This window comes from Pipra filicauda, unplaced genomic scaffold, assembly GCF_003945595.2.
Source record: "Pipra filicauda isolate LSUMZ 115617 unplaced genomic scaffold, ASM394559v2 scaffold545_size329813_pilon, whole genome shotgun sequence".
Taxonomy (NCBI): domain Eukaryota; kingdom Metazoa; phylum Chordata; class Aves; order Passeriformes; family Pipridae; genus Pipra; species Pipra filicauda.
In genome coordinates this window covers 98,286-110,929 of record NW_024104693.1, presented here as the reverse complement: position 1 = coordinate 110,929, position 12,644 = coordinate 98,286, and the positions used below count along the sequence as shown (strand labels likewise).

The following is a 12,644-nucleotide window of genomic DNA, read 5'->3' as shown; positions in this document are numbered from 1 at the left end:
ATTTTGAATGAGGAATAAGTGCATGTTTAATGAAAAGATAATTCTGCTAACTGAGAGTCTGAATAGTAAGATTAGAATATTCTAGAACAATTTTCCCATACAATTAATGGATTTTAATAAAATTCCCTTCATCTTTGTCTACATGAGATTTTTTTCCACACTTACTAACATTGCAAGCATTACCATTAAACAAGAACTAATCACTCAAATAGAAAATAAGAAAAAGAAGATTTTATGTCACATTTATACTAATTTTCCCATTGTTGGTCTTGTTACAGTAGTTATATTAGTTCTAGAGCAACAGTAGAGCAAACACATTTCTGAGAGTCTTAAATCTTTTTGTGTTCAAACATACTTTGTGTTGTACTGTGAAATATAGTGCCTCTATTTTTCTTACTTTTCTGATATCCTTTGAATTTAAAAAAAAAATCCTGAAGGAGGCTTGCATCTGTCACACTTTAAAACCAAAAGAAACGATACATTTTTAGGCCAAATCTGTTTCCCTAAAAAGGAGAAACACAGACAGACAGAGAATGAAAGAAAAAGAAATAATTTTATTCCTTGTTAATGGTTTGCTTAGGAAAACAGATGTTAAAATTCTGTAGTAGCTAGCATAAAAGACTGTTAGGTAAGAAAAACTGACCTATGTAATAGCAAATAAACTAGGCCCTCATAGAAGCAAAAGTACTTCAATTAACCTTTTTACTGAGACAGAAAAATAGACAAAGACAGTGTCTACTGTCTAGAAAGTAAAGAATGACATGCAAAATATGATTGTGCCTATTCAAGGAACAGATATTTTACCCGCTTAGGATGCAGACACAATAATACAAATACAAAAGTAGAAGCACTGACTGAACCTGAATCATGCTGCTTGGGGCAAGGATTTTGAGTTCCAACTTCAGACACAATAAACACCACAATATATTACGTGAATATATTCATGAAAATTAGTACCAGAAGCCACTTGGCTAGAAAGCTAAGTTTGAATTCTAGCTCTTTGCTAGAATTTTATAAAAAACACACACACCTTTTTCCAAGTATTCATACACAAAATTGGGTTTGAAATACTATACCCTTTGGCTGTTTCAAATAAATGGTCTTTCAATGAGTAAAGGGTTCATATCCAAATTTGCTTGATCAGTTTGATGACTCACCACATTTGACTTGCTAATCTGCCAGTTTATGAGTGTATTTACAAGTGCGTGATATTTCACACCAGAATCTGTCTCACCACTCACTGTACATGGCAGAGACATAGTATTTTCTGATTCATATGCTAAAGTTAGGAAAATACTAATGTCAAAAAAACAGAACCAAAAAAACCACAGAAATCATGATGCAGAACATCACTAAACAATAGCAAACATCCTTCAGCCCTATTTTTATTGCTTATTATTATGTTAGAGACCCACTGAGCAGCTACATCAGAGAGAAAAATCTCATTATGTGTTAGTCACTATGAAAACACAGCCAAATAATCTATTCAATAACTAATCACAAGGAGATTCAAACATGTAAAAATCACTGTAACAAACATTCATGTGTATATACACACACGTAACACTAAAGACTTTATTTATAATACTTAGCCTTCTGTGTATGAGTTATGCTAGTCATACAAAGCCAGACAAGGAGTAAGAAAAACCACTAAGATGCAGACAAGTTAACTAACAAGTCACGGAGCACATTGTGTATCCTGATGTTCAGCCCAGGGTTACCCGGACTGTATTTCCTTTTACCATGGTTACTCCTTTGACAGGGATAGGAAGAGCAAGGCAATATATTTTGTTCAAATGCCTTGCAAGAGGATATTTCTCAGTTCGAGAGGATCTCAAGGAAAAACGAAATACACATCCTTCATCTCTCTTATTTTGTGCCCACTCTTGTTAGAATGTGAAAGACACGCAAAAGCCAAAGCTTTTAATTCTCATCAGCCTCTCTATTCTGAATAGCTCTATGAAGATTCCTTGAGGACATTTAAAAAAAAAAATTAAATGAGGCATAAAGAACTTCTCTGACTGCTACTTTGGTCTTTAATAGCGGATGTAATTAAAGCAACTTCTAAGGCTTTAACTTCTTAACATGCATTGAAATAAGTGCAAATCATATAAATACCTTTTAATAGGCAGTTTAGTGTTTTGCTCTTGCAGGCACCCAACCATGTAATTTCAAGAGAAGAGTTTATAACACGATATGAGATCAGAAAAACCTGAGGAGATAATAACTTTTGCTTTGGCTTTAACTTTCACTTCTATGTTATCTAAAAAATCTCTGAAAACCCTCTCAAGTTTGATCAGACCGGTAGGAACACTGAATCAAGATTTCACATCAGCAGAAAACTTCGGTGTTTCTCTTTGAACAAAATGGAAGCAAAGGATGTGGTTTTTTGAATGACAGTTTAATGATCTATTCAGGAGAAAGGTCAAATTACCTTTATTTATTCAAAATACTCTTAGTAAGCTGTCCTTTAAACCACTGTGCACTGGAATGGCCAATCCCAAGCACATTAATTAAGCCCTTTTGCAGAGTAAACAACTAAGTTCTTTTCTCACTAGCAGGGACTCCATGTACAGCAACAGAAGTTGACATAAACATACTTTGAACTTAACTCCAGCATCATGCAGGAAAACCGGGTCTCAGCAGATCTTGTTCTAGTTGATATTTTCTACACAGACCCATTAGCCCAAAGTCTCAAGAGAAATCTGAATCTTAGATAAATCGGGAAGAGCAAGCCTACAAAACACTAAGATCTCCAAGGTTCTTCACAGACAGCCCATTGTGCAAATGATAGTTTTCTTGATGCAATAATAATTTTCAAGGAATTTCCTAAGCTTTCCCTTCACAGTCTAAAGAATCATATATAGCAGATGTCAGACAATCTTATCCTAAAGACTTACAAGACTATCTAATCATGTTATTGAAAGAAGAAATATCCTCTCAAAACATTAAACTCATCAAATGCAACTGGTCTAAGCCAAAAAAAAAAAAAAAGCTCAGCTCTGTGATCACAGAACTTGCAAGATATAATGTAGTTGACTGCAGATTACTGACTCCAGACAGCAAGCAACATTACTGAATGGGAGTTTCATTTCATACAGTGTTCCTTGTTATCCTCAAAAGTAGTTAAATGTGGAGCTAAGCGATGACCTAAACTCAGAGCCCAATCATTTGCTACATACAACATACAGAGTTCCTATTTTGAGAGCATCCTAGTTCTAGAATCCCCAATGATTCAACTGGATATGAGCATCACCTGCACAAAACTCAAGTCCTGGCACTGTGTAAACATGTTATATTTCTAAAAGCTCAAAGAAAGATATAGGAGACCCCTCTACAGTTACAGCACTAGAATATTCTTCAGGCAGATCTGTGATGTCTTCATTACATGGTAACTCTGAATACTATTGCTTTGCAGAAATTCAGGAAAGGAATCCTGAATATCAATGTCTTTGCTTATTGGTCACAAGTTAGATCAAAGGTTACCCCAAACACTGAAAACATAAATTAAATTATGAAGTAACAAAAAAACTTCTAAGAAAGATACAGCAGCACAGTAGGACTGTACATTGAGACTTCTTAGCCTTATGAAAAGCCAGTGGTTGAGCAATTCTGAAAGGAATATATTGCATGCTTCATTTTTATTGTGAGGAAGGTCATAGGATTTCTAATAGGATGTTTTACAATGTTTTACACAGTAATGTCTTTCACTGTATTTAGGATGCTGTCCCAATTGCAGTCTAAGTGAACAAGATTAAGGGAAACAAAAACTATTTTCCAAAAAAAAGCATTCCCAAACATAGAGTAAATTTTTAAACTCTCACTCAACTGACATACTAGCTCTGCTGGACTACTATGCATTAAGATATATCATATATTTTCCTGCTACTTGGTTTTACCAGCAGAAATGAAGGTACAGTTACACTGTAAACCAAAAGCAAGTAAAAATCTCTTAAACGTGTCTAAGTTAAGGTAAAGTTGGGAACTTTGTAATTTTAAAACAAGAAAAAACAGCAGCAAGTAAACTTTTATCATCCCATCACTCTTCATTGCTTTTGACTCAGTATGGCCCTACCCTCTGTCAATCTTTCTGTTTTCAAATTAATAGGACTTCAGGTGGGGAAAAAAAAATGCATCTGTCACTACTGCCTCTATGCTTCTGAAATATATAGAATCTTGCTTCTGTAGGATTAATCATTTCAAGTACCAGGAATAACTCTTCCAGAATCTACATACCCTGCATTTGGCCATCTTGAGAGTAAAGGAGTTGGTCTTGTAGAAATACATTGTCTAGACTAAGAAGAATAATCCTTTTCTTAAAGGATAATTGAAAATCAGAGTATGTAAAATTATTGAAAACATTATGACAATAGTGGACTATAAAAAAAGCTTACCCCCATTACACTGTCAAATGCATACCAGCTTCAGTGCCAATGAACAACTCAGCATATCACACAAGATACCGCCCTAATTTTAAATTAGACTGATATTTTTCTACGGTTGCAGATCATGTTTATTCTGAGAATGATGTGATGACAGCATGACTAGACAAATCCTTTCAAGGTCCTCATCAATATACCCATAACTAAAACTCACATCTTCGTGTTAGCAGTTTCCAAGTTAGTTAGATGAAAATTAGTCACATTTTCCCCTGCAATGCTGACATGCTTGAAAAAACCATGGCTGATAATGCAAACTCTGTTAGCCATTTATCAGTAATGAATGCAGCATAATCCAAGTAATACCTAATTATCCTGAATTTATAATTATTTTTTTAAAGCTACCTTTTCTTTATCCTTGAAAAGAAGAAACATTTGCCAGCATTAATTACAACCAATATACAACACTGACTTCAACATTAAGTAGACACTAGAGGTGATTTAAGAACATAAGACTACAGAGTTATTTTTCTGAAAAAGCAATCTTGAAGTATCTATACAATAATTAAACTCTATGCTGGGAGAAAAATGAATAATGATTTCTAGAAATGCTGATTAAAGTTACTGCGATTGACAGGAACCAACTGGATCTTTCCACTTAAAATATTTAATTAAAAATATGGAAACCTGGTACCATAATATTCAAATATTAGAAAAAATTGATGTTTTGTTAATGTCCAGACCTCAGTCAAGCAAAATAGACTACAAGGAAATCATTACCACTAATGTTTTGGGCGTGGCAAGTTACAAACTACAAAGATTTCAAATGTCTGTTTACAACGCTGAACTAGTTCACAATTAATTACATTTCTGTGAGACACACAATGAGTTATTTTTCAGTATAAACACAAAATAGAACATTTGTCTCCGCAAGCTGCTTTTCCTCAAGGGATTCCTTTTATGCAGGCCCTCTCCCACAGTTAGACTAGGCTTCCCTGTATCCCGTAGCATTCTCCTGCTACTCTCTTAGCATAAGAAACCAACAAAGTGCTTTTTAAAATTATTATTTTTTAAAGAAAACTTTGATAATAATCTCAGGGCTGGCCTGCCACAGGTCCTCCAGCCATTAGAAAGGCAGGCTATCCAGTTACAATTAGCAAATCATATTAATGGATTTTAAATAGAATTATTAAATCATTTATTTGCCCTGAGCTAATGGCTAGACATTTCAATTAAAAGTAGTCATATTTCTTCAGCACCTGGGCCAAAATCTGAAAGAAATCCAGCTAGCAGATAGGATTACAAACAGATAAAGTAATGTTATTCTATGTTTTATGAAGCCTGGGACCTTGTACCAATAATATTTGTTAATCTTCACACGACTACATTCCCTTTACTAAAAAGTACATTTTAAATCATCCACAAATTTTCTTTCAGAACTAAACAGGATGAATGGAAATCTTAAATTTTGCTCAACTCTAATATCCATCTCTTTTTTCTAGTATAAAATGCTCTTTGATTTTCTCTAATCATAATCTCATCCCATTTAATAGGTACATCATGGTAGCTCACAATTTTGCAAGTGACTCAAAGCAGTTAGAGCTGTGTTTTTGTTTTTTTCTTTTAAATTTTCATATTTGGAACATAATCAGAAAAAACTGTTACTTAAGATAACACCCAACACAGCTGATGCTTTCCTATTTGCTTACCATAAATAACTATAAGCAGAATTAATGCTCTGTTTTATCACATAATCCTGTTTTAATCATTAAGCCTTCCTTCAATTCCATTCAGCCAATTCATGTAGACAGTTAAAGCCTGCCTCTTTCAACTTTATTTTTCACACTCTTCCATCTGTTTCTTATCAGTACTAGTCATCTTAGGGCTTCAAATTTAAAACTACCTTCTTTGTCAAGTCGCCCAATAATATTCCAGCTTTCACAGACGTTACTGCAAAATACGGAGACAAGCTACACAAAGACTATGAGATGCAAAATGCATTAAACTGGAAATGGCTGCCACAGAGGCACAGTTATTTTCTTTACTTAGGTAGTTCAGATAGTGCAACAAATAATGAAATACCCTAACATTCTGGAATAAACGACTGCTTTGCTGTTAGAAATTAGTGCACACTTAATTCTTAAAGAATATTACCAATAGCAGACTCTTTCAAATTACTTGAACTGGAGCTGCTTGAGTAGTCAAGTATATCCAGCTCAGCATCTAATTCAGAGAACATACCTGCACATAAAAATCAAAACAAAGAAGCTTTTAACCCACCTCTGACCAGCATCAGCACCCTGATGCTTCTTTTGCTAATGCCTACCTTCCTCTATAGTCCTGTGATCCTCTACCAGAATTTCTTCATATGTTCCTTCCTCATATTTTCCACATGCAGACTGACAACCATCAACTGGAAGGTCAGTATTTTCTGAAAATTGACTTTTGCAACTGGCTGCTCCATTGCTGCTACTATGAAGACTCAACTTCTCATAATTTTTCTGACAACAAAGAACAAAAAGGAAATGTTATATATTGTCATTTTCCAGAACTTATTACAAATTCTGAAAATGAAAGTGTCACTTGTGCCTACACGCATAAAAACACTCTTTTTGTTCCCACTTAGCTTCTAGTCCAGGACTGTACAGTAACTGGTTCAGTCACTGATTCTGAATTTAGAACAAAACTTTCAAACCAAAAAAAAATATTTCTAGTCTTTACATAAAAGCATCTTTGTTCTTGATGACAATCTTTTCACAACAAGCATTGAAAGTGAAAAAAATGAAACAAATGCCAGAGCAGAAGCAAACACTGAACAAAAACAGAAGACTGGACAAAGACAGCAGGTTCCCAGGTACGAGCATTGGTAGATTTACTCTCTTCCAGCTTAGATAATAAACAGCAGTCCAGTTCCGGACAACGCAAAACCTGCATAACAGCCAAGATGGTAATAAAATATGGAATTAACTTGACATGATGCCATGTCAGAGACCCCAAGGCTGAAATGACCAAACGCAGAGCTAGGAAAATAAAACATCCAATATAAATTATTTGCCTGTAACATTTAACTGCTGCGTCCTGTTTGTAGCACAAGGTTCTTTAATAAGTTTAAAATTCTGCCTCTGTTGCTGTCAGTGTTTATTGTTTTTCTAGAAAGAATAGAAATCCCTGATCCCTGTTATTGCTTCTATTTTAATGCAACGTATTTTGAAGGAAGATGTTTTATGATCTCTGTATATATTGTTCCAAGTCTTCACATATTAGTTCTGTTGTGTGTAAATAAATTCATGTTTCTTTTTACCCTATCTTGTCAGAGCAAAGCGTGATAAAGGAGGACAGAAGATAAATTATATAAATATATCAGATTAAACAAATTAGTATCTTTAATATTAATTTCAGGAGATAATACATTCCTAAATACTTATATTTTTACCAAGTCTGCCTAAGACAATTTGTTCTTTATCTAAGTCAACTTCTTTCAAAGTTTTTCCCAAGAAGTATTTTGATCTTATCAGGAAAGAGCAGAGTGGGTGCACCAGAAAACCTTTCTCCTCAGAAACCTAACTGCACCCCTGAGCACTGACTATACACTGTCTGTGTAATAGGTCTGCTTCAATTACTTCCCCATCTTTGGTTCTACTCCTAAATCTATAACTTAACTTGTAAGAGATGGATGGTCAAGCCTTTCTCCTTAAATTCGGGTGGGAAAAGATCATTTTATACTTAAGTACTGGACTGAGCTTATGTCCAAGATGTCACAATAGCAGTGACTGGAGTGTAGCACAGCATGACAACCACTAATGATGACTCTCTAGTTCACTTGAAGAGAGCAGTCTAGTCCTGGAATATGAGCACACATCGTACCCTGAACAGTCAGAGCACAGTTACTGAAAAGAACCAACTCACCTGTTTTACGTTAAAGAAAACAAAGTCAAGACAGAGAAGGGTCAAATTGAATGGACATTTCAAACTTAAATCTCCTTTCAACATTTACAGGACTGAACCTCATACTCAAAAGACTAACTGTTAACAATAACTTCTAAATAAGGTGGAGCTGAAGAAAAAAAAATATCAAAAAGACAGCTATTACCAACTGGTTTCAGATCTAGCAGCCCATCCAGATGGGAAACTTGTTCAAAATGTGTGAATTGAATTCCACAGACCTCATGATAAAAATAATTGTCAGACCTGCTATAGAAACTGCTCAGAGATCAGTGAAACATATTCTAAAGCTTTAAAGCAGCCAAATAAACTGTAAAGCTATAACCTGTCTATACACAAAATCTGGCCCATTTACATAACAGCTGAACATAGAAAACTATAGTATTCATTAGTAATCTGAGAGCAATAAATACATTTGCTGTGTATATTTTGCTCCACCTAGAAAATAGCTAATAAGTTTCAAAAATGAGATTATATACTGCTTTTTCTTTTTTTGAGTAAGACAACTGGATGATTTAGAGGGACAAAAGTACCCCGACTAGAGGAGGCTGCGATGCAAGTTCAATGATTTTGGTCACCATTGGAGGGGGAACATAAGGATCTACATATGGACATAATTTTATGAGAAGAGGATGGAGAAACTTTTCTCCAACACAGTGAAGCAATCATTTTCATATGCCTCAAAGTCTCAGACATACTTCTTTCAGATAAGTAGACAGATACTTATCTTTTGAAGAAATCTATGAAACAGTGGCATATTCAAAACATCACAAACATTCAAAGAGGAGTTTGAATGTTTAGGTTGATACATATTCATTTGAACTATGCTCATACCTACACTTGATTCTAGCGTTCCAGTATTTTACAAATCTTTATGGAGATTCCATCAGTTGATTCAGTTTATTTTCACATTTTCGTAATAAACTAGTGTCTCAGTTTCCCCAAGCATCAGATTGATTGCCACTTTTGTTGAAACAAACTCTGCCTTCTAGTACAAACAAACACAGTTGAAAACAAAAGCTAAGGGGAAATAAGTCCCTCTGCAAAGAAATGTTCAAATAATGAACCAATTAATTTTTTTTCCAGCATTCATCTATCTTTATTACTGAGCAAAAGCATCTCTGGAAACTTGTGTCCTAGCCATGAAGAAAAAATTCTATCTTCATCCATATCCTGTACATTTGTCTCTTCATTGGTCACCATTACTACTGTAAACTCAAGTTATACCTAATTTTTGGATAAGTGAAGCCTAAATTGCTCTTTTTGACTTCCAGTGGAAATCTAAAAAAATCTAACAAACCCAAGTAGAATAAAGATATCGATCTTTTGTTTAGCTCTGTTTTGTCATATTACTGTCCAGAAGAATTAACTTTTCTATCTTCAAGAAATATAGAGTTCTCTAGTGGCATTTGCAAACAGTGTTTAATTAATCTTCTTTATTTGAGACATTTACAATTACAGCATTATGCTAATCAATTGAATTTCTATTTCAAGAAAAAAAACCAGAACTATTTCCACTATTAAACTATTTGTAAAAACCTACCAGTTAGCGATAAAATGAATAATAGCTGACATGAAATTGTCAGGGGAAAAAACATGCTAAAACAATGTATTTTTTTCAGTAAGAGGGTAACAGTTCTTGTGCATTAGGAACAAGAAGTAGATGTTATATATAAGAGTTTTAGCAAGGCTTTTGACAATGTTTTTTAATGACATCTTAGAAGAAAGCTAGGGAAGTGTGACCTAGACAAAATCATGATCAGTTAGTTGTATAATTGACCATAAAAATTGTACTCAACTTGGTAAGCGCTTCCAGTGTTTGTTACACTGAAAATGGGTAGCGAGCACAATTTTTCAGGATCCTTTTTGACCTTGTTCCAAAACAACTCAATGGTGTCACTGAATTACAATGATAATCTGAATAATGGATAGCTAGAGTGCCTGTTAAAGGTGCCTAGACTGCGATACATTCACATCATATATCATCCTGCAGCATATACATCATACACAGAGCTGTGTCAGTAAAACTGACAATAGGTGTCAAAGAAAGTTCTGAGAAACTGGAGAAACTAAAAGAACTTACGAAGTTTAAATAGAGAGAAACCAGAGTTCTATGAGCAATGGGGAACAACTGTACAAAGGTGCAGATTGGGGAAAGACTGGTCAGACAGAAGCTGTGCAGGAAAAGATATGGGGATTCTGATGGATGAGAAACAGAATATGACTCAACAACACCATGCTGTTACGAAAAGGTGAACATCATACTGGGATGTATAAAGAATAATTCCAAAGAATTGTTTATTCTTTCTAGTTGATACCAATAAGATTCTCAGTTGGAGTAATCAGGTACAATTTTGAACACTACACTTAAAATTATGTCAATCTTACTTTTTAAGTCGTGTTTTGTAGACCTCTGATTGTTTTCATTTCTTTCTTTTCCTGTCTCTCCACATTTTTTATTATTCAGTCCGTATTAAAAAAAAAAATCACAGAGAGGGGAACCAACATAAAAGAGAAAAGACATAACTTTTACATATTTCCACTGTCAGGAGGACAATTTCAGTAATCAAGTGTTCAACTATTGCCTCTATCTGGGATCCTGAAGAGAGAAATAAGTGTTCATACGCAACGTAACTGGTCTGAATGTGCTCAGCAAATGCAGTGTCCTGGGGATATTCTGGATTTAGTGCTCTCAGAGTGCTTTTATGGCACTTAAGATTGGATCTGAAAATGTCAAGTGCACATGCAGATGTACATCTAGTATCTCCTGGAAACAAGACATGCATATCATATCTACTCTGTCAAGTATACAAAGTAAGACCAAAATTTTCTGCAAGCATCAGACCAACTTTAGATATTGTGTATAGCACAGTGTATATGTGCTGTGGGTATGCCCAGGATGCTTCAGGCATCTTCATCATTTCCTAGATGTTATCTTCAAATGGAAAGAAAGACTCAATCAGATGTGACTGCTGACTGTAAAGACAGTTTGTGCATCTCTGCTGTTTCTAAACTGTTCCTATCACATGACTTTTTTATGACTGACTGGTCAAATACCTGCCAGGAATGACAGGTAGCTCTAAAGCTCAGAGGGACACGATAATCTCTGACAACTCTTCCCGCCTTATATCCAGTAATTCTATTAAAGTATTTAGATGTATGAACAAATTGAAGCTGAATTAAGCATATTATGAGTTTGTCCTTAAGAGTCTGATCATATGTTTTCACAGGTAGTAATTTGGCTGTGATGACTATTTTCTACGTTCAGCAACACTTAAAAAAAATATACCTGCAAAACAGTTTTTATATCATTACTCTATTCTCCAAACATACACAGTATAAATCTAAAAAGGTTATTTTCTTTTTATCACGCCAACATTTCTAACATTTAAACTTTAAATCTAGTACCTGCTACATAAATGTCAAAACAGAATGGTGTCAGTGGAGTGAAAGGTGGAAGAAGGAAAGAATTGGTGGAATGTTAAGTCTTCATGACATTCCCGAGTCCTCACTCATTTCCAAAGGGAACTGTATGCAGCAGTGCACAGTCATTATCACCCAGTTTTTAAATACATTTTTAATACATTTTAATAATAAATTTTAATAAAAATATTTTAATATTCTAATCTAACATAAATACAGGACTCTATTTCTGCAATATTAATAACCTGTTGCCTTCTAAGTGTTTTAAAACCAAGCATAGTCATTGCTTCAACTGATTCAAAAGCAGTTGCTGCACACATACATGGCTGTTTTAAGAAAAAAAAAAATCTTTTATGCACCAAAAGGCTGAATTGCACAAAATCTATTTCTAAACACAAAGAAAAAGGAAATTAAAATGAACATTAATCCAATCTTTATGTCTTTTTCTGAGTTAATAAAAAAACTTGATTAATTCAAATTGAATTGCTAATTAAGTACTACTTTGTAATGCATGTGGTGATGCTTAGAAACTAACATGATTATTAGCACAACAATTGCCAACAGAGCAGAACTGAATTTGGGTGTGGGGGGAAATGACTTGGTGAAAAAGCAGCTAAATCATTTTGTGTTTCTTTGTCTTTCAGATAGCTGCAATCCTGTCCTCTTTCTTGTGAGGAAATCGATGGCTGCTGTGAATTACAAGAGTTGCCAGTAGCCTGCAGGGTGGTTACAAAAGTACAGATTCTTAAATCATGATCTCTAACCCTTCAGCCTTTGGTCACAGATCCCTGTGGATGAAGAAAAAGATAAATCCATTCCTGTGGATGAAGAAGACTGGTAACAGTAGCATGGTCTCTATTTACAGGTATCATTACAAAAGACTTCACATTTACTTACATT

The 12,644-nt window shown here is 34.5% G+C and overlaps 1 protein-coding gene across 1 annotated transcript in view; it reads right to left on the bottom strand.

Moving 5' to 3' along the window:
• The window catches only part of NEK10 (NIMA related kinase 10), a 91,924-nt gene that overhangs the window by 15,758 nt on the left and 63,522 nt on the right, over positions 1-12,644 (bottom strand). Inside the window, 2 exon segments of the mRNA XM_039387245.1 lie at positions 6,534-6,620; positions 6,706-6,880. Coding sequence (XP_039243179.1) covers positions 6,534-6,620; positions 6,706-6,880 — 262 coding nt within the window.